The sequence below is a fragment of the Poecilia reticulata genome, linkage group LG19 (assembly GCF_000633615.1).
Source record: "Poecilia reticulata strain Guanapo linkage group LG19, Guppy_female_1.0+MT, whole genome shotgun sequence".
NCBI classification, from domain to species: domain Eukaryota; kingdom Metazoa; phylum Chordata; class Actinopteri; order Cyprinodontiformes; family Poeciliidae; genus Poecilia; species Poecilia reticulata.
Genome location: NC_024349.1, coordinates 2,784,056 through 2,810,014, shown reverse-complemented (window position 1 = coordinate 2,810,014; position 25,959 = coordinate 2,784,056). Strand labels below are relative to the sequence as shown.

Below are 25,959 nucleotides of genomic sequence, written 5' to 3'. Positions count from 1 at the left end.
AACTAACTCCAGGGTGTTGGAAAGGAGGAGCTAACTGGTTGTTGAACAGTGTGGCATCTTCCCTCTAAATGACCAAAGCAAGACCAGTGTCATCATTCTTGGCCCAAATACTGTTTTGTAGTTAGAAAGAAGCTCTCGAAATGTTTTTCAACCAAGTCACTAGGTTTTGGAATGAGACTTTATTTTTTGCTCTACGCATTAAGTGGAAAGTGTGGTTGTACTAAGTGTAAGAGCAGCAACCCACTGATGACAGGATGAACTCCTGCCAGTGTCACCCATTGCAGTTTATCTGCTGCAACGTGGGAACTGGTATCATGGTACAGAAGCAGCTGAGCCACAAAGAAAAAGGTGTGAAATGTCTGGTTTATCTATGTTCTAACACATGCGAGTGAGCTCCGAGTAGAACCACAGGTCTCTCAGATCCAAACCAGGTCAGTTAAGTTTGGACGCCTTCCTGATGCCTTCCTTTTTAAGTCCCATCGGGAGGACACTCAGTGAAGTGACTCTATCTGTTTTTGCTGCTGAAAGCCTTGGGATGCCCCAGAATGAGCCGGAGAGAGTCGCTGGGCAGAGCGATGTTTAGGTTCCCCCCTTGTGAGCCTTTTACTTCTGTTTATTTTCTCAGAAGCTGAGCAACGTAGCACATTAAGATAGTCAGAAAGAGGAGAAAAATCAACTAATTCCAGCTGGAAAATGTTTCTGTCAAAAAAAAAAAAAAAAAAAAAAAAAAAGGCTATTTTAAAAATATTATTAGTATTACACCAATGAGGGTGCGACTGTATCCTGCTATAAAATTTGAAATTAAAGACACTCTGTTGAAGATGGAGACGCCCAACAATGAACTCAGTGTTTCCCAGGTTTTGTGTGTAAGCTCCTATTTGACAGCGCTGACAAGAGCATCAACTGCAGCTGACATGTTTTGAAAAGCCCAAATTGCCTTATCCACTAAGAAGGTATTTGTTGACACAACACTGCAAACCTGGAGTGGGCGCTGGTGATTGACGCATGACCGCAGCGCCAACAGAACTACAAAGCTGGACATTTATCCCAATTAGCACGCACACGTATGCGCGAGCGGTGACATAATTGGGGCAGACGAGGAAATGTGGCAAACAACAACTGACTTTATGGTCTTGTGATGTGAGCTGTAAGCAGACAATAAGCTGCTAGAGCTCCCCGCTCGACCCTTTGTTAAAGTCCCGCAATCCCAACATCAAAGAAATATACAATCCTATAGGATGAAAGCACATGTGTGTGTTTATTGAACTCTCTTTTTGATTGTGCATGTGTGTGTGTGTCTTAGTCGGTGGAGGTTTATGAGTGTTGATGTGTTTGCGGTGAGGCCCACATCCATATGCTTTTTGTTCGTCTGTTTTTTGCAGGGTCTAATTTAAATTTTACATCATGTGAGTAAGCACATTTTTGTACAGTGAGGACATTTTGGCTGCTCCCAACGTCTTCAAAGGCTTGTTTGAAAGCACTTTCCGAGTTACGGTTGTAATTAAATTCCTTTTAATGGGCTAGTAACACAAATTTAAAGAAAAAAGGAGGAAAAAGAAGGGTGGAGGGCTTCTCGAGTTAAGATTGTTCAAAGAGCTGCTTGCAGGAAGTTTTTTAATAAATCTTGTCTCCGCATTTATTGCAGCACTCAGTCTTCCACAAAAGCAATGGGTGTAGAGGTGAGCCATGGTCAGAAAAACCTATTAGCTTTTGGTATGAGTCCATGCTGCTGCTTTTTTAATTCTTACATATTGCCCTGGCTTTGATACAGGCTACATGTACAGAAAACTTCTCTGTAGTTACAGTTGCAATGAGTGAGACGTTTATAGGAAGGTATCTCAAAATCGTAACGCACACAGAAAAAGTCAGAGAACATGTTTGTTTCAGTGTCGATGAACTCAGTGATTTATGACAGAATTACAACTTATGACCATGGACAGCCGCATTAAGCGTCATGGTGAGAGAATCCATCACCGAGAGTAAAAATGCTCTTTGTCTCTCAGATTATGTCACTTCCTATTACTGTAATTGTGTGTTTGTGAGAAACAGATAGTCACTGCATGCGCGGGTCGCGCTGTCCTTGGCCCTGGGGCTTCGTCCGCTGCCGCTTTGAGTTATTTGGCAAGGCGCTAATTGACACGAAGGCCCCACCTTCGTCGTGCTTTGTCGGAACAAGAAGGCCGAGCCGCTGGATCAACAAATCTTCGAGGTCCAAATTCTGCCATATGTCCTGGCATGTGTTCCCATCTACCAGCTGGGAGCACTCAGAGCAGAGGCTGTGTCTAAATCACTGACCATGGGACTGAAACAGTGCCAGGGCCTCAATAATCTCAGAATGGTCAACATTTGCACTGTGACTTTAGTGGGACTTGTCACCGGTAATGTCAGGTTCATTTGGATAAACTACTTTATGTTTAGAACTGGAAAATGTGCTTCGGTTAAAAATAATCAAAATGTGAATATTTTGTGGAGGATGCTTGTCTGTCAGTTTAGGTGGACAGGCATGCTGGATGACCAGTGCTCTGTGAGATGCTTGAGCTTTGAAATTAAAAAGCAACTTTGCCTATTCCTTGATCTTCATGATACTGTTTATTCTGTAATGTTATCTAAAAAAAAATCTCAGAGGCCTTCAAAGAACACATTTATACTGAAAATAAATTACACACAAGCGGTCTTCGAAGACATTTGGATTTTGCTGAATCAGAACAAATGAAAATCTAAATTGGAAAAACATTTATCATTTTCCTAATATCTGTCCTTTAGTGTTAAATCCCAATAAAATCTAAAGGTTCAGGAAGTGTGAAACATGTGGGCTGTCTTACCTGATTTGGCGACCGAAACTCTTGGTTGCTGTCATTCATATACATGTTGTCAGCATCAAACTGTGAACAGAAACACAAAGGATAAATAAACATCGTATGTGAAACGAGATTTCCGGAAAAAAATAAATAAAAATAAAAAAAGACGATGGGTGCCTGGGGAGGAGGTACAAAGAGGAAAAGCTCTAAAGCTCTTTACGGGTGGCCTCAAGTGTGAGACTAATGACTTTGTCACTTTGGTTAAACCTCGTGGTGGCATGGCAGCACGGGCAATTACTGTTCGTCAGCGGGCCGGTAATTAGGCTACATAAGCGTGGTGACGAGAGATGGGCTTTTCCCTGTAGGCTCTGCTGCGTGTGTGAGAAAAGAGAACGAGTGTGAATGAATCTATGACTGCATCCAGAAGTGTGCGCTTGCTGTCTTCGAGGGTGTGCTTTGTGTATGAGCGCACGCGCGCGTGTGTGTGCGTGTGTGTGTGCGCGCGCTGTGAAGTGAAGGCATGCTGTGTCTTCTAACTGGAGCTAATCAGGCAATGAAGGATCACTTGCTGCAGGTGCCAAAACGCTCCTTGACATGGGGTTAGGGCTCGCGTAACAACAAATGACTCCCGACCGGCGAGGGTGCAGTGAAACAACACAGGGTCAACAGCAGAGTGCACCATGCTAGCTCTGCTCTCTCTACCAAACTAAATCGCTGGAAAAGAGATTAGTTTGAAATGTGTCACAATTGCTGGAGAGAAAAAAATTAAACAGACCTTTTTCTTTTTTAAGAAATAAAATCAACACGGTAAAGGCTGCCTGAACTTTGCAGCAGATAGTTCTGTGGGCAAATAAGAGAAGGATCGAACTGCTTGGGAACAAAGAGTACACAAGTGAGGCTTTCAATATAACTACTCAGAACCAGCAGTAAGGCATGGTGGTAGTCGCATCATGCTGTGGGTCTGTTTCACTCTTGCAAGTACAGAAAATGATGGGCGTAATGGAAAAAAGTGAACTACCTTTAACTCAACTCGATGGAAAGACGGTTGCAATGTGGGCAAGTATCCAAATCACACATCAATGTTGGTTTTAGAACAGATAAAGCAGACTAACATCGACCTGCTGTAATTGCCATGACTTCAATCATATTGGAGACTTAAAGCGTGTGCTTAAAAACGAGTCAATCAAATTAAAAGAGCTCCTCCATTTCTGAAAAGATGAATGGTCGAGTATGCAGCCAAAATTATGCCAGGATCTTACTGATGGCAACCGAAAGTTTGTGGTTTCCTTCAAACTCATTGAGGGACAGATATTATTAGTGGTGGGGTAGTATTTTAGTCTGTAGGGACGACTTTGACTGTGGATTGGAGAAGATCCTCAACAATATGAAAGCAAAGAAACCACAGGCTATCTATCAGACAGTTAATCAACTAATAATAAAGAATGGTTCACAAGCGTCAATAAAATACCCAAATGAATGCTTTCACGCACATCTTGGATCTATTTAGACCTCTGTCTGGAACTGTGAAAACCTGCAAAAATTAAGCTTGTCAAATACAATCAACATCTCTATTTGTTGACTGAAGTCAGTCATTTCAATGTCAAGCACTAAAAAGAAACTCATAAACTGACAGCAGCAGAAACATGATCAAACCAGACAGCATTCCATGTCACATTCCTCGGATTTAAATACACGGAGGGGCCCTTCTCATTTTGCTGGTGGTCCGTTTTTTGCTAAGGAGAAAGTTACCGACGACCTGAAAGGTAAACAAACGCCGGATAGGAGAGCATACAAATGGATCGTAAGATGTACCTGCTCAAAACAATGGCCAAATAGGTAGCCTAATGGACGGAAATGAGCTGAATTCCTTCGGGGAGGGGAAATCTAATATCTCTGCTGGAAGGCAGGAAAGGGCTGAAGTAGGTGAACGAGCATGTGAGTGGTGAGAAAGAGAAATTACTGTACGTCACTACAGATGAAAGGTTGGGTAGGACGAGGACTTGCCTTGTGGCAACGATTGGTTAACGACGCATGCATTAAAAAAAGACCCAAGTGAGGATTCACATGACTAATTTAATGATTACATTTACATTCATCTACATATGCAAACATGAAATCGAGTCAGGAGCTGCGTGCAAGTCACACTTAAGCCACACTCCCATTCAGAGGATTCAATCTGAACGCAGTGAGCGAGCGCCCTGTGTTTGCTAAAGCTGAATGCTGACTAATTGTGCTGCAGATCCAGCCGGCTGCTTAATCAAGCACGGGAGTGTTTATCATCTGACTAACCTGCAGAGAGAGGGTCAAACAATCTTGACCCAGCTCACATATCTGCAATAAACTCTTCCCCCTAACCCATCACACGACAGGCCTCTTGTTCTCTTCTAACTGAGCCATTTTATTCCATTAAACTCCACTTTAATATGACGCAAAGCCACTTAGAGAGCCTGTTAAAGATTCTCTCAGGTGGAAAGCGATTGAAAGAGAGTGGCCGAACAATGTCGTTTTTAACCCCCTCAACGCCCGGCGGAGCTTTCGTTGGAGTTAATTCTTGCAAAGTGAATTCTTTCGGTGCTCAAAGGGAGGAAATGAACCGGGGAGGATGATCAATTTCGTCGCCGACACCAGGCAATGCGGCGATCGTCAGAAAGGCCAAAACGGCCCCGGAAAAAGGTCAGCCATTTTGTGCTTCAACATGGCTGCTTATATATTGCAATGTAAAGCCCTTTCCCTTATGCTCCTTTCTCTGAACAACGCTGCTTTGCACTTTCTCACTCTTCCATTTAAAATGCCAATTTACTGCTGGCTCAGTGCTATCAGCTCAGCCATTACTCCATGTGGGCTGGGGAATATCTTTTACTCTTTCCTTTTTTTTTTTTTTGGTGTTCCACTTATTTCCATTTTTCTTTTACTGTCTTACTTCTATCCCTCACTTTTCACTCTTTGTTGCTATGTTCCCATCATCTCCACCTTTCTCTCTGCGCTACAACCTTCCCAGTTGTACTTCTCCATCACACACCCCATATCCCCCTCTCCAGACCCCCCCCTTTTTTTCCCCTTCACTCGTCTCTTTTTCTTCAGCAGGGCTTGGCATCGCTTTCTCATCGGCAGCTTAATTGGGCATTCTGCCTGAGACAAGGGCCTCATTAAGCAGTAATTACACACATGTTGTTTTCGGCAAACATCTCTATTTGGATTGCTTTGCATGGTAATTGTTCAGCAGGGACCACTGCTTGCGATGTTTCAATCCGTGACACACGTGGTGCTGGTGGAGAGAAATGAGAAAACATGAAGAAGAAGGGTAGAGGAAGAAGAGGAGAACGGGGAGAGGGACGGGTGGAGGGGGGAGCAGAGAGAGAAAAAAATAATAATAGGCTGTGGAAGAGAGACAAATTGTGAAATAAAGAATGCATAGATGAGAGGGAGAGAGGATGAGAGTAACACAGATGCAAGCTGAAAGAATGAAGGCAATGCAGAGGCAGTAAGTGGAGAGACACGATGAATAAATGACAAAAAGGACAAATTCAGTGTGAGAGGGAAATGAGAATGAGGAAAATGAGCAAGAGAAGTGAAAAGGGGAAAAAAAAAAAGAGATAGCGAGTCACAAAACTGGGTCATGCCTCGCAATCATCGACAAAGCTGAGTGTTTCAAAAATAATGAAGCCACAAGGTGGAAGTAATGCTAACTAGCACATCCAGGGAAAGCATGTAATATTTACACAGTTCTAATGGAGCAATATAAGGCTGGGATCCTTTCATCTAGGAGTCCTCTGTAAGACTGATGATGACAGGATTGGTGGCTCCACTGAAGACTGCCTCTGATTGATGGACAATTTATATAAGCTCCCCACTAAGCCTTCTAGGCAACATCTGTTTGTGAGGAGGTGGAAGGGGGGGTGAAGATCAACTGCTTGTGGCATAATGCCGCAACTACTTAGTCAGTACCGAGAAAAATCATGTCAAACCAAAGACGAGGAAAAACGCTTTACCTAGATGGGCCTGATTGTTTGAAAAAAAAAATAAATCCAAACACAAATCGCATATGTCTACTTATATGAGGAACAAAGTTTAGCAACTTGATATTTGTTGCTAAAGGTGACCTGCTATACTTCCTTGAACAAGTTAGGGTAGATCTATGGCTGTTAAAAAAACCATGCTGATTAATATTTTTTCATTATACTCAGATATCTGGATTTCTCCTGTCATTTCTGGCTGTTTTGAGCTCCTTTCAGAATGAGCTGTTTCCCTTTTATGCAAATGAGCTGCTGCTGCTGGTCACGCCCCCCTAAACTCCAGGTTTACACTCACACTTTATACACTTGAAAATGTCCGGGAAAGACCAGAGAACATGCCATTTAATTCTTTTGTAAATTGACGTCTTCACCAATCAACAAACTGACCAATAGCTACTTGGAAGTAGATAGACACTTGCCTAAGCATGCTGATTTAAAAAAATTTTGTTATTTCACAGATCTTTATCGGATACACCAGTAAATTTAAAGTGATATATTATAAAATAATAGAGAAAAATATCATCAACAAACAACAAAATAACCAGTATTTTCTAAAGTGCAGGTAAATTGTTACAAATTTGGAATTTGTGTAGCTAGTATTTGCAAAATGAATCTACTCCACAAAGAATTACTTTTCTTTCAAGTGTAAGCTTCTTCTACACTAAATGTCAACATTAATAAAGTTAAAGTTTTAGTAGCTTTTTGTACTTACTCAAGTTATCTTTGTTTTTAATATTTATCTGATTATCTGAAACATTTAAATGTAACACAAAAAAACATAAAAGCAGGAATTTACAACAAATCCTTATTTGTTTTTCCCCCAGCAATGTACGTATCTTCAGCATACCACCACGAGTTACTCTCTGAAAATAATCACAGGAAATTACAACTGAATCTTACAACCTACATGACGAGGTGCAACAACTAATAATTTTAGTTTTTATCCAATTAACACTTAAGCGGATTTTGGACGACGCGCTAGAAAAAAAAAGAAAAAATGTCAGCAACAACAACAAAACACGATCACACCAAAAAGCAACCTCAACCAACTTTCTGAACTTTTGAATTAATAAGAGAAAATCTATAAGCAGAATATGTACTAGGTGTGACTTTAAAAGCCTTTGCCAGCACACCAAGTCACTAAAAATAATTCTCTTGCCGAGCAGAATTAATAAACCCAGAACAGTACACAGCCATTCTGTGAAGAGAAGGGGTGTGGTGGTGGCGGAGGAGGAGGAGGTGGGGGCTCATGCAATATGTATGCCTGTTTGAGCACCCTTCTTCCTCATCTTTCTCCCTATTCTCTTCATTTCTCTCTTCACATCTCACTCTTTCCCCTTCAGCCCTCTGTTCAATTAAGCTGTAGGAGCAACCTAACAAACCCCAACCTGAGACAATGTGTGCCACCGAATTTTGATGTTGCCCAACTTGTCACTTCTGGTTCAAAGCCAGAGGAGGATGAGGAGGCAGAGACACCAACACACACACACACACACACACACACACACACACACACACACACGCACACGCACATGCACACGCACGCACACCTAACAACAGCAGCGAAGGAAAATAAAAAGACAATATGGAAAGTATGAGGAGAAAAGAAAGAAAGAAACAGGGAAACAAAGAAAGAGAAAAAGAAGGAATGAAAAACAAGAACTTCTCACAGTTGCATGGGAAGTGTGCAGAAAAAGACAGAGAGTAGAGAGGCTACAGTAACAAATCTGGTATTGCACCACGCCCCAAGCAAACAATGAACATGGGCAAACAATGAACATGGCACAAACATATACACAGGGACTCAAAACACGCGCATACACACACACACACACACACGCACAAAGCCCATAAAAAGCACAGCCGGTGGCCATGGCGACACATGCTCTGTTGTCGTTAGATAAGGGAAACAGGGCCTCTTCCTGGGTGTGAGAGCTTGATCCTGCACACACAACTGTGTTCACGCTGAAGTCACACTACTTGTGCGCGCACAGCTGCAGCACCACTGGGGTCACATCTATTGTACCAACATCAAATAACTCATGTGGCCCCACTTTATCAGCTGCATGATTCATTTTCATATGCAAAATAAAAAAAAACCCCAAATAAAACAGGTTGTGTTCATAGAGGGAAAAGTTTGCATCTTTGAGGTGGAATTTAATGGATTTTGTCGATCTGAAGCATAGAGCCAGGGTGGAAAGTTTCTGATTTTAGGAACACTGTATGATTTGAAGTTGAATTCCACAGGGACCTCTTAAAAGGACAGGTTATGTGGAGTATTTGGCATTATATGAATACAAAGTCGAGCACATTTACACTGCACACTTTATGTTTATTAGCGGAACAAAATCTGCACCCTTAACTAGCTGCCGTTCATGTAGCAATCTTTTTCATGATCTACCAACCTGGCCATGACCGTCTCTCTTCAGTCCGCCGTCTGAGATTTCTCCCATTGAGCTGGATTTCTCAACTCAGCCAATCAGCAAACAGAAGGGGGAGTTGTGAAAAGGTGATATAAATTTTATTAGAATTAAAATCTGCCTGTACAAGGTCGTAGTTTGGCAATGGCTAGGGGAGGAATTGAACGAAGGCATTCAGTCCGTGTTGGGAACGCTTCCAAATACGGAACAATTAAAGCTGGAATGAGAGGAATGTATAACACATTTTACTGCTGGTAAAAAAAAAAAATGTTGTGGCCCTACTCCCCATAGGGTTGTTAACAGCGCATGCTTCATTGGGCTAGCTCATTACATACATCACAGACAAACATTAGTAACTGGGTAAAATCAGATCGAATCATTTAAAACTTCAACACAGTTGCATGCTCATTTTAATAACATTAACAACAACACCGCGTGCAAAGTGCCCTCTTACTGCATGAAAGCAAGTAGATGAAGCTAAAGTAAAAAAGGGGTGAAAGCAACTGATGGATCTGCACAAGAACGTAGAACAGCAATACACAATCTCTCTTCTAATGTTTCACTGATATCGACATTTTGTCAATCCTTAATGAGACAAAACCTCAACAAACAGAAATCAAAGACAAGGTCTATGATGACATACAAGCTGATCAATGACAACATTTCAGAAGTCACCGCCCCTCAGTAGTACCAGCATAATGCGATCTGGATAGACTTATTGGTAAAAGCAATGCTGGCAGAACTTGAAGTAAGCTTTCATCTTTATTTGCTCGGTTGCACTTCCATTTTTAAATTGAAGATTTGTACACGGTGCTGGAGTGTCTGTTACAACCACACTAGCAGACATCAAGAACTCGCTCTGAAATATGGGACTGTTTGCGTTCGACGGTACAAGGAATATAAGTGGATTTTGCCGGTTGAAATAATGTGACGTTTTCTTAATTACCCAAGTTAGTTTTCAACCTTTTACTATGCAACACACAGTAAAGGAACAGTTACATAGAGACAGTGCTGGGCGCTGCAGCTCCCTCCTTAAATCTAAATGTGGTGCGCACACAGCTACAGCTGCTAGCTGAAAATGCACCGACATGGAGAAAAACCTGACATTCAAAGGCAATTGAGATGTTGCACATGAAAAACTAGAGAAAACTGGAGAAATTTCAGTTGTTCGCTTTATTTTTTAAAGATTTTTTATGTATGGCATGAGCTGCATTAGTATGATGACGACTAATGAGAGGTGCTAGATTCAGATTCAAATTCAGATTTTATTTGTGTCCCAAATGGGCTATTGATGTAACAGCAAGTATAAAACCTATTATTATTATCTTTTTTTTTTTTTAAAGAAGAAGAAAATAATATTTATTTAACAAGGATCTACATGGAGACTTCAGCAGTCATTTTACACATATTAAGCAGTGAATTAAACCAAAACACTTTGGTGAGATTTTGTTCAAATTCTTAACTTATTTTGTATCTAGCAAGCAGAGAGGATGTTGGTCCTTGGTTGGTTCTCGACTTTGTGAGCTTTTCTACACAAAGTTTCAAAGTTTGAAATACCTTTCAAAAATAATTAAAAGATTGTATTTTTCCTAGAGAACTGTTAAAATTATATTCTGCTGTTTAATTAGACACAGGTGAACAACAGTTATCTTATGAAACATGGAATGTTGCTGAAAGTCACCAGAGAGCTGCACTCAGTGCGAGTTCAAAAGAAACAAAACTGCCTCATTTAGTTCAAAATTCACAGAAAATATGAAAACCAATCCCTGTATGGACCAATCCACTCATCACCTCCAAGGCGAAAGCAACATACTGAGGTGAACTAAAAAAAGGTTTTGCTACCACTTCCGGTTTCACCTATGCCTTGGGATGTGCAGCAAAGAAGAAAAAAAAAGTTAAGGCTCCCATTTATCCACTTTGCTGTTGAGGTGCTGGAACAACCACAAAACAGAGCCAACAGCCAGAAACAGAGATGAAAAGAGATGAGAGTGGAGATTGAGAATATGGAGAGGTAGTGCAAGGTGGGAGTGTGGGGCATGTGGGTTGCCAAAAAAAGGCTTTGTTTCCACCTTGAACTCGGGTTTACAACGGTTCACAGAAGGATAGAAATCTAAACGGATGACAGTTTATCTGCACATACAAGTCAGTGGCTGTTAGACTGTGAAGAGATTTTCTAATTTCATTTTCCTTTTTTGACAGCTTTAGAATATGGTGTAAAACAAAAAAAGAAGTCAGATATAATTTTTGAGAAACCAAAGATTCGGGAAAAATTGAAGTAAGTTTAGTAAATAACACTGTCAGACTATTGCATGTTTGCCTCGCATTTCAATGGCCCTGTCATAAGAAGTAATGTACGTTTTAAGTCATTGAATCATAATACAGAGTGTGCATGGTTATTAGACAACTTGTATTTTATTTTATTATTAAAGTCTTCTAAAGCAAATCAAAATGTTAAACCCGAATATAAATAAAAGTGAGGATTTCACTTCTCAGGATAATTCATGTTTTACTAGACTCACATTCATAAACATGCACAGATCAGTATGCAATTTATCATAATGTGCCTTTTCCCAATGCTCTTAGTGCCAACAAGAAACAACCAATCAGAGCCAGGAGGCAGTGACCACTGTCAATCACAATTTTGTGTGGCGCTGCTCGTCCCTCTCCTGTTTCCCAACTTGTTCTCTGCTAAGCTGTAGCTAGCAGAGAAAGTTGTGAATGCTTAGGCTAGTTAGCATGGCCACCAATGAAGGCAGATAAGCCGTTTTTCTGTAAAGGTAAATTGTTTCTCCTCCATTATTACATTCACCAGCATTGATTGGCAGCACAAAGACCTTCCTCCGGCCTCTGATTGGTTGTTTTTGGTCTGAAGAAGTGTGTTTGTTCAGATGGCTATAGTAGTTCTGTATTCTGTCTGTATTTCATGCATCTGGAAACATTTCCAAACAGCCAAACGTATGTTGTCCTAAATCAGAGGAAAAACAGGAGCATTTTTTGGCCTACTCAAAGCAAAATGTTGGTTTACCGCAGGAGAAAGCTCATTGCAGTATTAATTATTATTATTTTTTAAACTTGTTAAAAGGACTATGAGATCCATTTCATCAAACACACTTTGCTGTCTTTATGCGTTTTGTAATGAAGGTGGTAGAAGCCGGCCAGACTTTGTTATGTCCCTGAGTCAGGAAGGCAGTCACAGACCTGAGTTGGCTGACTGGTATAGGAGATGGCTGGGTTGAGGGACAGATATAGTGATGACGTAAGGTTTGTGCGACCAGCCAGGTGCACAATCTAATAGCGTTAGCAAGATCCAGAAATCCCCTTTATTGTTTTTGAAGCGAATAGTATGCTAATTTAAGCATACTGCTGATGTCAAAGTCACACGAAACCTTCCTGCACTGCTGGCTTCATCGCTGAAAAATCACAGCTGTGTGGGAAATTGCTCTTCCCACTTGCAATTGATGAATTGCCCGGAGGAGCTCAGAAGGGGCTCGTCTTTGGTTCATGGCAGAAATGTTTGGTGAAAGAAGATTAAATTTCATAAAAAATCTGACGGAAAATGTAAAGGTCTTGAAATCTTAACTTTTTAAAGTTTGGTTGATACCTATAATTGGCCCCGCAGGAAAGGCTGACTGACTGAAGTCAAATAAATCTGTAAAAGAAAAATATCACAACGGAAGAACGTTAAACTTCCGCAAGCTCTTGAAGACAACAGAAGAATCCCAGGAGCAGATTTAAATAATTTGCTTTTGTAAAGTCAGCGTGAACGCTAATGCAAAAATGTTGAGCTTTTAGACTGTTTCTGTCTCAGCAACTTTTAAGGCGATCGACCAACACCAAATGGATTTTCACTTGTCGTTTAAGACATGACTGCTGCGTCTCGAAGCGCATGTTGCGTAGTGCGTCATCTGTGACAACAGTTTGCCTCTGCAGCAACTGAGGCAGAGTGCAAAAGAGGACACAGCCATTGAGTGAGCCACGTGTGAGCACTTGCGCAAAGGTGTCGAAGAAAGGAATAAGTCAAAACCAAAGTGCAACCCGCATGGCCTCCATCATCCTGCTGTGGTGGCCTTCAAGGACCCTCGTGGTGCTGGATGAGCTTCGTTGGCAACAACCAAATCAGCACCAAAAGCAATTAGCAAATGGGCCCAGCAGGTGCTGCGGTGCTAAGCTTAACAACTTTAGTGTCGCAGCTCTACCTGACAAAGCATGGTGTGGAAACACCCGGATGTGTACTTCAAGAACTGTAAGAAAATACAGTTTCTGAGATATCTGAGAGCGCATGAGCCACTTTTAACTGGCTGGGATAAACAGCGATGAGAAAAGATTAAAGGGCACAGTGAACGTCACGTTACCCCAGCCATTTGCTTTTGTTCACCGCAACCATCAGATAACTACAACAGGAAAAGGAAAAAGAAGAAGAAAAAAAAACGGCTGGTTTCCTTCAGCATATAATAGAATGTCTTATTGCAATCTGGTGCGATACACAATAAATAAAACGTACAAAAGCAAAGCATGAAAAGTAAATGTCAAAGTTTGAAAGCTTTGACAATAATAAACCATTTAGTGCCAAGTAAATGCATCAGTCTATCTCCAAAGATGCCAACTAGTCTTCAATCTAAGCAGATGGCATAGAAAAAAAAGAGTTTGGGTAAGACAACAAATAACTTAATCCTACAGCTCTGAAGCTAACACAAAATAACCGTACAGTGTAAAAAGTGGCTATGAAAATTTATGAAGTTGCTTTACAAATAGGATGTTTAAAAATCACAGAGAAGCAACTTCATAACACCTTATTCTGAAACAAATTGACTAAAGATACCACACATCACAGTACATACATTATTGGAAACCTTTGTTGACATACTTTAAACAACAATATAATACCCACAAAACCAATGTTTTACCAGGAAGAACGTCGCTAGAACAACAACAAACATGTTGTTGCTACAACATAGCAACAGTCAGAGAAATTTGACCAATGCAAAAGATTATGCAAAGCAAGAAGATGAGTCAAGTGGGAAACCGAAACCCTTCCAGTACGTACATAAACAAAAAAATATATATCATAAATAAAGTGATGTATCAGAGGAAAGAAGATAAAACGGTTTAATTTGAAATTTTTTCAGCCGAATCAGTCTCTTAAATGTCATGCACTTCAAAGTAAATTGTATTTAAAGAGAGCAGAATGCTTAGGTTCACAGAAGAGTTCAGGAAATAAATTGACAAACAGCCTGTGTTCAAGGACAATGCCATTCCAAGCTTTTGTGAGTTATGTAAAAAGGTGATGAAGAATTTACTTCTTAACAAGATCATTTGTGCTTTTGGACTTCCTTAATTTAAGATTATACAAGTCTATGTGTTACCCTAAGGCACATCTGAACTGTTGGTTTAGTACGCATTTTCTTACAATCAAACAACTGTAAGAATAACTAGAATTAAATACACAATTTGATTCTGCACCATATAAACAAAAGAACTTGAGATGTAAAAGATAAGAGAATCCTTTTCAGTTCCAATAAAGCATCCATAGCATTATACAGTCTTGACATGATGGCCCCCAAAAAAGGAGCAAAGACAGAAGACTGAGTGACCTGGATTTTCCATTAAATGGAACCATTGGTTTCATTTTGTTTTCATTCAAATTTAAAGTCACACACCTTGCTTTGAACTGTTTTGAATGCAAATTGCAGCCCACTGAAAACCAGGCCATGCATAAGCACAGGTGTATTAAACAGTCATTCACATAAAAGGCATTTTCTTTTTGTTTGACTCATATTAATTAAAACTGCTAATATATGGCATAAAAAACAGGAGAATTACCCCAAGACTGATTAATAGAGAATTTCTTTGGTTACACCAAGAAGGCCAGAGTCAGTAACTTTTGCCTGGAGGGTAAATCTCATTTCAAAAGACCGTGATTTTAGTTGATTAAAGATCATTTAGTAAGTAAAAAGTAGAAAAGATTTCATCTAAATGATTTAAACTGTACTTTCTTCTATCTCTAAAAAGAGTTTTTACTGTAACAACTGCAGAGATGTTTCTTTTTTTTTCTTTTTTTTTGCATTTTGCATGTTTTCACACATTATGTTTCTGTAATTACACACTTCTGACAACGTCTGTAAATTCCTGTAAAACAACTGCCTAAAAATATATGTGGTGTCAGAGTAAAAAAAAAAAGTATTCAAGATATTATTTTGCACTTTTGTTGTGAAATATAATAATGGTGCTTGAAAATATCAGACATTCATGATTTTGGATAGGAACTCTTATCCAAAATCAAGAACAAGACAAGAACATAAGAAAATTCAGCTGGATATAAAACGTTTATAATAAAATAGGCACAAAATAACCTGCACTGTTTTAGTGGTTTCTGCCTTTTGGATGAAGCCGTGTTGGATACAAAACATCTAACTAAAACATTTTATGCACTTAAATGTGTAGGGGTTGTAGACGAATTAGACTTTGGGGCCAATTCTGTGAATTGACGACTAGTCTAAACACCTTTAAGTTTATCAGGTTTTTCAAAGTTGCCATGATGAGCAATGAGATGTTCTCTTCATACCAAGTGTTCTCAAAATTCGTCTTCTACATAAGGTCAAAGATCTTGAAAACCTGGTCTATTGCTTTTTTATAAGCAAGAAATGGCACGTCATGCTGAGAGCTATTTTTTACCCTAAGCAGCTCTAATTTCCCACAGCAAGTTATAACAATAATATATCTCCCCATTGTCTCTGTTTGTAGGCTTGTAGTAAAAAAAATAATAATAATAATACAGGGGCTTCAGCTAACATATCTCACCATAGCAATGGCCAGTCTTTTCCTAGATGGGTTGATGCCTGAAGGGGGGGCTGTGCGGAGCCTAACACTGTACTGGGCCTGTGGTCAGAAAGACAGACAGCAGGTAAAGGAAGAGAAAGAAAGGACAAAAGTAGGGAAGGAAACAAGATGCGTGGGCTTTAGTTTTGCAAGGTACAAGCAGGGAATTTGTTAAGAACCCTTCCCTCCTCCTCCTCCTTTTCCTCCTCCATTCTGCCTGTTGCTTTTCTCTACTGTCATTCCCAGCAAATGAATGCTGGGGGAGGAGTAATGACACGAGACTTACACGGTGACTCAACGCAGGGCTTTGCGAAGGGAAAAATTGAGGTTAATGAGCTGACATCCCCTCCGCCCCCTGAGCATGTTTCGTCCCCACATGCGTGCCGCCCAGCTCTTTTACATACACTGACAAGCATATTACACAAAACGCATCAGCCAGACAGTAGGGCTGAGCAAGGGCACTAAGCCAAGGAGAGTCGGGAGATGTGATAGCTGAGATTTTCTTTTGAAAGCAAGCGAGAAACTAAGCAAACGTCAAGAATGAATCACATCCAAAACAAACATATAAAAGCATCATGATAGTGTGAGTAATGTCCAAGGATTAAGGTCCCCTATGTTCCATATTTACACGAAATTAAATTTGTTTTTCCACGACGGACAACAGTAAGAGAGACAAAAATAGAAACGTCAACATTGCAATTAAATAAATAAAAGTAAAGTCATTTAAAACAATACAGTAAAATGGCGCAATAAAAATAAGAGTAGATTCAAAATAAGTAGATTCAACGTGCAACATGCTATTGCACCTGTAGTCACAGCTGATTTGCAATCCTGTTCAAAGCAAGTGGTTAAAAACAAACACAGGGAAAGAACCAGAATGGAAAATTAAAACTAGGAAAAAAGGAAAAGTCTATCTGTAAGTCATTAGAAAAGTTAAACTGATGAAAATAATGTGGTAATATCACATTCACCATTATTTCGTGGAAATTTAAAATAATCTAATATTATCAAAAAGTTACATTTATTTTGAAGTATGGAAGGAAGTACTTCTTGAGATGCCCTGTTGTATTTGACACAGTCAACTTTTAAAGACTTTATTGGTTAGAAAAACTAACCAATAAAGTATTGAATGGAAAGCATTCAATCACTTGTTTGTGAGGCGACATATCAGATACCTGACAAGAAGAAACTGTGACAGCAAATACGAAAGTTGTGTCAAACACTTCTTCCCGCCCACTGTGCAGAATTTGATCCTCTGCAGATCGAAATCCAACATATTTTAGACCAGTTAACACTGAACTGGACTAACCTACAGCTTTAAAAAAGGTCACTTGAGATTTGTTCAAATTTGTATTTGCGAAAGCACAAAAATAAAATGTTCAGTGCTTTGTTAGACATTAGGGTATCCTTACATTTTACAAAGCAAGTATTCAACATATATTGTTGCAATACTTTATTGTCAGAGTATGAATACAAACACATCCCAAGAGGAAAAAAAAAAAAAACGTATACCATGTGGTAAGAGCAGACAATGGCTGGTGAATGTTCCTTGTTGACTGATGTACAAAAGCCTTTTCCAGTTTAACCGGGTCAAACTGTGAAACTGTGAACCATAGGGAGACGGCAGACAGTGTGGGATTCGTAAAACTTTTACTCTGTACTGTGCAAAACACACAAACCAAATTTTTATTAACAAAATCTTGTCTTGTTCACGAAAATGAACCCCCAATATATTTATACACTTACAATTAATGCAAAAACAAAAACTGCATTTGTGCAGTAATCTTCCAACCAGCAGTGGACTAAAGTCTACAACAGGCTTATGCATTTTTGCTAACAAAGTCTACTTGAAGAGTAGCTTCCAATTAAAAAATAGCTTATTATTTAACAACAAAAAAATAAGTAAATAAATTGGAAATGTTTGTTAGAATGAATGAGGTGCCATTTTACTGAAGGCTAAATATTGTGCAGTGGCAAATCAGGCAAACCAGTGAACCTAGTCTAGTGCAATGACAAAACTTTAATGTCAAGTCTCAGAAATTGTAAAAAAAAAATTATAATTTGTTTTGTTTAACAACTGTGTAGTTGCCAGGCGTGTAATGAGATCTTGTTGCAGATGGAAATGTCACATGTCTTGTCAAAGTGAAGTCTGAATTAATAATGGGGTCATTAGCAAGTAATTCAATAATTTGCTTCAGGTTTTTGAAGCAGGTTTGAAACCCCTGCTTCAAAATGCAGCTTGTGATTTCTGAAACCTTTACGCCATGTGAAAATACAATAATAAAAGTTTTCCCCGAAAACATTGCTGAAATGTCACGTCGTTCTCATAAATCCAAACATCTGCATTGTGAGCTGGACGTGTGGTAGGCAGTCTTCCAAATGTCGACAGACGGCCTGACTTCGCCAAAAATGGAAACGGTTTGATTTAGTCAGGTCTAACTGTCAGCCCTTTAGGTTTTACCACAAGCATGACTAAAAAGAACAGTCCACCCACAAGTATAAAGATCTTACAGACTTCTCAATAGTTTGGTTATTAAGGACAAACAGCTCTTAAGCCCACAGTACAGACCACAGGCTAAAAACATCATGTTATTACAGAGCCCAGAGTGCTGAGAAAAACCAATTAGACCTTCAGATGCTCCCCCATTTCTTGGTTATCACGTGGTGGCGAGTGGGTGTAGATGTTAAATAAAACCTTGCTGGCCTTTAACTTGCATCACCGGAAAACCAAAACGAAAAGGTGAAAGGTTTTTTTTTTTTCAAGAAAAGAATTTGGCTTTGCTGAACCTGCATTCTCATATGACCACAAAAAAAAAAAACAATGAATGACAATGAAGCAAAAGCTTGTCCGAATGAGGGCCTCAAAAAGCATTTTTATTTTTTACTTCAATGAACATTTATAAGACATTTATATTTATTTATATAAATAAATATAAACATTTATATTTATTTGAATGAGTTGTTGGAGCATAAAATTTCAACATGACTTGCTTGTTTTGATAGGACTTCTAAAGACTTGTATGGTTTCATTTATTTGCAACATTATTTATATTTACTGAGGCATACTGTATAATTTTTCTCAGTAAATATTTTGCTAATGGATCTAATGATCTGATATTCACACCAGATCTCAGTAACAACTCAAGTAATTCACCCTGAAAGTAACAAAGCAACAATTTTCTTGTATAAAGTGGGATTACACTAATACTAACCGAGGAAAACATAAACAAAAAAAATAAGGTCCAAAAAGACAAAGAATGTCGGGCAAAACGACTTAGGTCTGACAGGATTTAGGAAACAATCCTGTCAAATTTATATTAGGTGATTTAGTCACTGTTTATTACCTATAAAAAGGTTTCCTCTTTACCAAAATATCAAACAAGAAGCATGCCATGTTTGGTAAATGTACAGTTTTGTATCTTGCATTTTCCTCATTAAGTAATGCTTTCTACTCCTGAGGTTTCTCTGCACATTCGCGGTGCAATACACTCCACTGCTGAAGAAAAGTCAATGCTAAAGCCTATTTGATGTTTGCTGCAGAAAATTTGGATAACCCAATGAACCAGTGGGAGAACAGAATCTGGTCAGATGAGACCAAAACCGAAAATGTTCTGAATGTCATCGCACATGCAGTGCATGGATGGGAAATGGGCCATCAGATCATTTCAAAAACAACATACAAACAGTAAAGTATGGTGATGAAGGCCTAAAAAAGATGCACTGTGAAATTCTCAAAAAGTATGTGACCATAAAAAGAACAAGTGATTTCCATTTGTAAGTCTAACTCACAAAACCAATTGCCGAGAAAGTCTTTATTTCATATTTACCAAGATGTGCTCGATATTAATCTTCACCGCCATATTTTTTGAAAAGAAAGCTTGTGTACCTTAACTGCCTCAAATAAAAAGAGCAGAACTCATGAAATAACGTAACAGCCTTCATAAAATGAGAGCTGAACAAAGAAGCAGCAATAGAATTGATAATGGCGTGCCGACCGCTCTCAATGAGCTTGAAAACAATGAGCGAAGGACAGATAGTCATTAGCAGCCATTGTGGATCTTTCGAATGAGTCATTCACATGGAGGCTTGTGCATTTTTAATAAAAATTAAATTGAAGAGCCCCCAAGAACACAAACTCTATAAAATAATAACAGCCATTTCACCTTCGCACTATCCCGAGCCTCTCAATTATTTACCACTAATGAATTGCTCTGGGCCATGTTTTACAATACCAACCATCCCAGAGAGACAAATCAGCTCTCTAAAATACTTAAACACATTTACTCTATTCTGCTTAACTTCTCTCGTGTGAGAGGAACAGGGATGTTAAATCTTCTGATTCTTGTTGCATCGACTGAATCTATGTTTAATTTTCTCAGAATCCCCCCTGGTGCATAACAGTAAACTGTTATGCACCAGGCAATACTAAACTAAAAGGCAATAAGAAGGTCCTTGATGCTTCGCTTGTGCTTTTTATCTGTAATTTTGTCAGAAACAATAAAGGCATGTTTTGCTTTTATTATAGTGCCGCATGCTGCAGCGGTGCTACAGCTCAGGTGCCAAGCCTGCAGCTTGCAGCAGTTGCATTTGTATGCCTTTTATTTTGGGGTTTATTACATTCGCATAGGTAAGTTTACTGGAGAAAATGTGCATATTTTACATGCAATGTGCATTCAGTTTTATTCTCCTTAAGTTTGCTTTTTTTACCCCCCACCAATCAGTCAAGAAAAGTCAAAAGATTAGTTCAGGCCAGCTTAAGTCCATTCCAGATGTAATCATGAGTCCAGAGCTGTAACTATATCGGACACAAATTAAAGTGGAATGTATCCCATTCCTGGACAGCTGGTGGAGGCAGATTCCTATAATAGTGCAAAAGAAAAAAAAAATTAAAAGACTCATGGAGAGAGTTTGAAAGAAAACATACTATTTTCATTTCGACTGCTTTACGGATTAAGTTTTTAGGCTCAAGGAAGAAAAAAAACTGCATTAAAATAATCCACCATTTGCATGTTTTATCTCACAAAGGAGACTCACATAGACACACACACATAAACCAACCCCCAACGCCCCTCCCTACCTTCTTCTCCTCGCTCCCCTCCCCCATTCTGGGTGCGCACACACACGCAAACACGCACACACACACACACACACATACGCACGCACACAGTTACAAGTTACACATATACACACTGTCATCATTAAACACACACACACACATTGAGATCAACCTGCTGCCATCTGCTCCACGCGCTCTGTACAATCCTTGCAGAATACATTATTCACTGCAATACATCACATCGCATTTCCTCAATGTCACAGCCTTGCGCTGAAGAAGACTGTGAGAGAGAATGGAGGAAAGAGGAAAGAAAGCAACGCATCTACTGCACCGAACGGAGAAAGAGGAAGGATTTGGGCCTGTTGTGCTGTGAGAGTGGTGGGGAGAATTAAACACAGGTTTATTTGACTTTAAGGTGAAACGAGGCTGTCAGCAGAACACATTCCCATTACTTCCAGCAGGCTAGATTACAATTTGAGACAAAGAGGTTAGTGTATGAGAGTGAAGGACAACAGCTGCTGTGAACATGAGAGAAACTGACACATACAAAGAACACCAAGAGCATCCATCTGCAAGCTGGATGCACACTGAGACCGGCAGACTTTAAGTGATTCCCCCTTCTTTCTAAATGACCATTTGGAAGTGCTAAAGCTGTCATATTGTCTGTGCATAAACATAAAAGTGGCTTCAATAAGTGGGAAAGTTTTTTTGTTTTTTTTCCAGGTGTAATTCCACTTCTAGCCACAAGGAGCTTGCTACAGATTATTCAAATTCCTTTATTAAATACAACTTTGAAGAACTTTTTCTCAAGTAAACGTATATAAATATTTACAGTTAAAACGAGATATTTCCAAACCCTGCATAAAAAGATGTTGACTGCCGGACTATTTAAGACAACTAAAATGTTCCTGTTTCAGTCAGTAAGATTACCAAAATTACTTCTATTGACTAAAATTCAGAATAACGAGGGAAAGAGTCTTTAGGTATTTTTCCCAACTTCCATGAACATGTACATTTAATTTTTAAGCTATATATCTAGTAATCTGCTAGCATGATTAGGGAAATTGTCCATTTGAATAACCAGTGTGTGTTCGAGCTTTAACTTCCTTATTGGACTGTGGAAAAAGACACTATCTCACTGGCTTTAGGTAGCATTTCAAGTCTTTTGTTTTTAGCTTGATGCAGATATTTCTCACCAAAACACAATCCTCCCTGGAACACAGACCATATCATCTTCCAGAGGGATACAATGGCTGGATTTTATGGTTTTTATTTTTGGGTTTAATTATTTAAACAGATGAACGTGGCACCTTCAGGCATCTGGTAATTTTACCCATGGATGAACCAGACTTGTGGCTTTACAACCCCTTTCCTAGTGTCTTTTCTGTTTGTTTTTCTTCAAGACGCCACAAAAAGCAGCAGTGGGTTAGAGGTTTGCCTTAAAATATACCCACATGAGTACCTCCATTCAACTCAAAGGCTGCAAATTAAGCTCACAATCCCACAACTTGGTTGTCTTAAGTCCCCAAAATGCAAAAAGGTGGAGTATTGCTTTTCTATCAAAAAAAATTCTGACTTTGAAAATGGTTATAAACAAATCTAGGAAAATGTTCATTGCTCTAGGATTTAGCAAATTTCAGGACAATAAGTTCGGGAATAACAATATTGAACAATAACAATAACTACTATGGTAAAGGGATGCACACAATCAGCAACAATACAAATTATGCAGACGAGGTTTAAGCCACAAGTAACTGTTTTCCTAAACCAAAACAGACATTGAAGGTTTAGAAAGGCAAAGGGTGCCCACTCTTAAAAACCAAAGTTCAAGGTAAGAGACAAGAAACCAAGCTCAGTGAGAAAGACAGCACTACTAAAGCTCCAACTAACAGTGACTTCTGTGGTAGTTCAAGGCTGAAACAAAGCTTTCAGCCAGAGAGACAGTAAGTCCAAATCTCTATGGTGATATTGTCACTAAAACCAAACAGGCACATCTCAGAGTCAAGTAGACCACTGATAACTCTTAGAGTTTTGATCAGCATAATTCTTGCAGAAAGTAGAATAAAAATATGTTTTTCTGTTTTGTTTTACCAAAAAAAAAAAAAAAAACACAAAAAACAGACATTAAGGTCAGTTACTCTGACAGTAAATGACCTTAATAGCAGGTATCTCTATTATCTGAAGATGGCAAGTCGTCACACACTAACATCTTCTCTTATTTTGTTCTGAACAATCTGCCCAAAGTCAAGTTGTGCTGTTCATAAACAAAACCCCCTCGTGTTGGTTTGAGTCGAGGATTAAGAGCGCAAATATATGTCTCATATTTTCCAGATGGTGACATGTTGGGTGTATAAACGATTGTCTAATGGAGTTAGTTATTTTGGACTTGTTGGATACAAAGTGACACTTTTAATTAGGATATATTCGCTCTTTGTTTTCGCCTCCTGTGACATCTGTAGACAGCGTGAGAAACAGCTCTGAATGGTTTTAGCTGCTACAAACGCAGCAAACTACTTTCTCTTATAAAAAAAATATGACATGATTCTATTATAAAGTGCATTCAAATAATAATGAAAAAAAATGAAATGCATATTTCTGGTTTTGTTTACTGTACATGTGTCTCACTATCTATATTTTTCTATGCAGGTCATGAGCTCATTCATGAGTGTGTATTTTTGTGTGTGTCAGCAGCACAGAGAGAGAGTGAACAGCTGGCAAGCCTTACACTCGACTACATATTGACCTGTTTTGCATTCACCTGTTATTCAGCCAAACCTAATGCTTGCTGGAACCTAGGTGCAAGTAACCTTGTTGCAAGTACCAGCCAAGAATGTCTTAAGTAATTTGTCAAGCTTTCCTAAATGTCATTGTAACAAAAAACGTTTAATTTGCACCCTTTAAAACAAGAAAGAGCCAAGTTTTGCAGAAAGGCAACACTGCTAACCTTTGTCAATTTTTTTACACTACGTGCAAATACAACTGACAGTCACACAGCACAGCTTACTTAGTGTTTTTTTTATTTTATCTTTTTATGGTTTCCAGGAGGTTGCACCCGATCTCCTGATTGCACATATCTAGCCTTTAAAAATGCCATTTGCCTATTTAAATAATATGAATAAGGGAGGAGTGGGGGGAAGGGGGCTCGCTGCATCCAACACTTTTCTTATCTGCACTTCACTCCTCCACTTTCCCTTCTTGTGTTTTTTTTTTTGGGTTTTTTTCCCACAGTCCGCTCTCCCTCCCTCCCTCCCTCCTCTTTTCCCAGATGCCCTCTCAGCTCTTGTCTGTGTTTGGGCTGCGACTGCAAGAGGTCACTGCCTGCCTTGTCTCACACGTGGAGAGCACAGTGTGCGTGTAAATGTGTGTGTGTGTGTGTATGTGCATATGAAAGAAAGACACAGACACAGTTATTGGATAATTATATGAATGAGAGTGGAAGAACACGAAAAAAAAAAAAAAAGAATTGTGGATGTGTGTGAATTTTTCCCAGTGTGTCAGTGTCTTTCCCACAGAGTATGCGTGTGTGTGTGGGTGAGGGTGTGTGTGTGTTTGTGTTTGTAACACGCGCACGCGCATGCTGCAAAGCTCAGTGCCAGGTCTCTCTAATGAGTCTGTCAGGGGCTGTTAGCGACGGCGTGCTCCCCTGGCTCAGCGCACTCCTACAGACACTGTGATTAGCCGGGCCAACGGCACGCCACCGGGCCAGATTAAACACTCACCATGCCGCCAGGGAACACACACACACGCACGCACACACACGCATGCAGACATTACAGCAAGCGATACATTCACACCCGATAGCACACATTCTTAGACACACAGCTTCATCCAGCATTGTGCCTATCAGCCTGATGTGATACAGTAACACGTACTTGCCCTCCAGAGCCAGGTGTTGATGGCACTGGCACTGAAGATTAATGAGAAAAATAAACATTACACGTGCCGTCAATGGCACAGGAAAGAACGTGCTCGCGTTTCATCAGTCTGTCCGCCGTTATTGAATTCTTGTCTGCCGCTAATTTTGAACATCACTTAGAATTAAGGGCAGCCCTTCTGGCTCCGGCAGCTTTCAACGTCTTCATTAAAGCGACATGATTCACTAATTACAGGTAATTACCCTTTAATGAGCAGCCCAGATGAATGAGACGATATGCAGACGAGGGCAGGCATGACTGTACATTTAATTCCTCCAAGGCCATTATCTAAGTTTGCTGTTTGGAGATAGGCTACTTGACCATTAAAATGTCTTCAAAGAAAGCTAGTGGAGGTATTCAACGGCTTGGACTACACGGATTATTGGTATGTTGTGCCTGGTTACACAAAGAAAGGCAAAATGTTAGTTCTGCCTGTCTACACAATGATAATTCAAGAACCCAAAAGCTTTTAATATTGTTTTTTTTTCTGAAACATGACATATTATTAAAAAGAAACTTTTATCAATCCTTTGGACATATTGCATGTGCTTGCAGATTGTGTTTTTATGATCTCAGAGCCAACACGTAACGCCACAGAATAAAGAATTCAAGACTAGATAAAAACAAACAAAAAACAATGCGACATCTACGAGTTTGGACAGGGTTACAAAATAATTTCCAAGGCTTGGAGTCTTACAGTGAACCACAGTGAGAATCATTTTTTACAAGTAAATAAAACAAGAAACAGTGGTGAACCTCCGGAGAAGTGCCAGGCTTACCATGAGAACCCTGAAGACTCATCCTGGAGGTTACAAAAAACACTCAGATCAGCAAAAGCATTACAGGCCTCACTTGCCTTGGTTAAAGTTGAAGTTAAGAGAGTTCATGGTTCAACAAAAAAAAAAAAAAAGAAAAAACTGGGCAAAAACAACAATCATTAAT

General features: G+C 39.5%; 1 protein-coding gene across 3 annotated transcripts in view; it reads right to left on the bottom strand.

Annotated features, from left to right (window-relative positions):
- The window catches only part of LOC103481161 (TOX high mobility group box family member 2-like), a 100,482-nt gene that overhangs the window by 42,951 nt on the left and 31,572 nt on the right, over nt 1-25,959 (bottom strand). For 2 of the 3 annotated variants that reach the window (XM_008436460.2, XM_008436459.2), the window contains 2 exons: nt 16,030-16,107; nt 2,823-2,882 (listed from right to left, as the gene is read on the bottom strand). In XM_008436460.2, coding sequence (XP_008434682.1) covers nt 2,823-2,882; nt 16,030-16,107 — 138 coding nt within the window. The remainder of the gene's footprint in view (nt 1-2,822; nt 2,883-16,029; nt 16,108-25,959) is intronic. The other variant, XM_008436461.2, reaches the window with a different exon arrangement.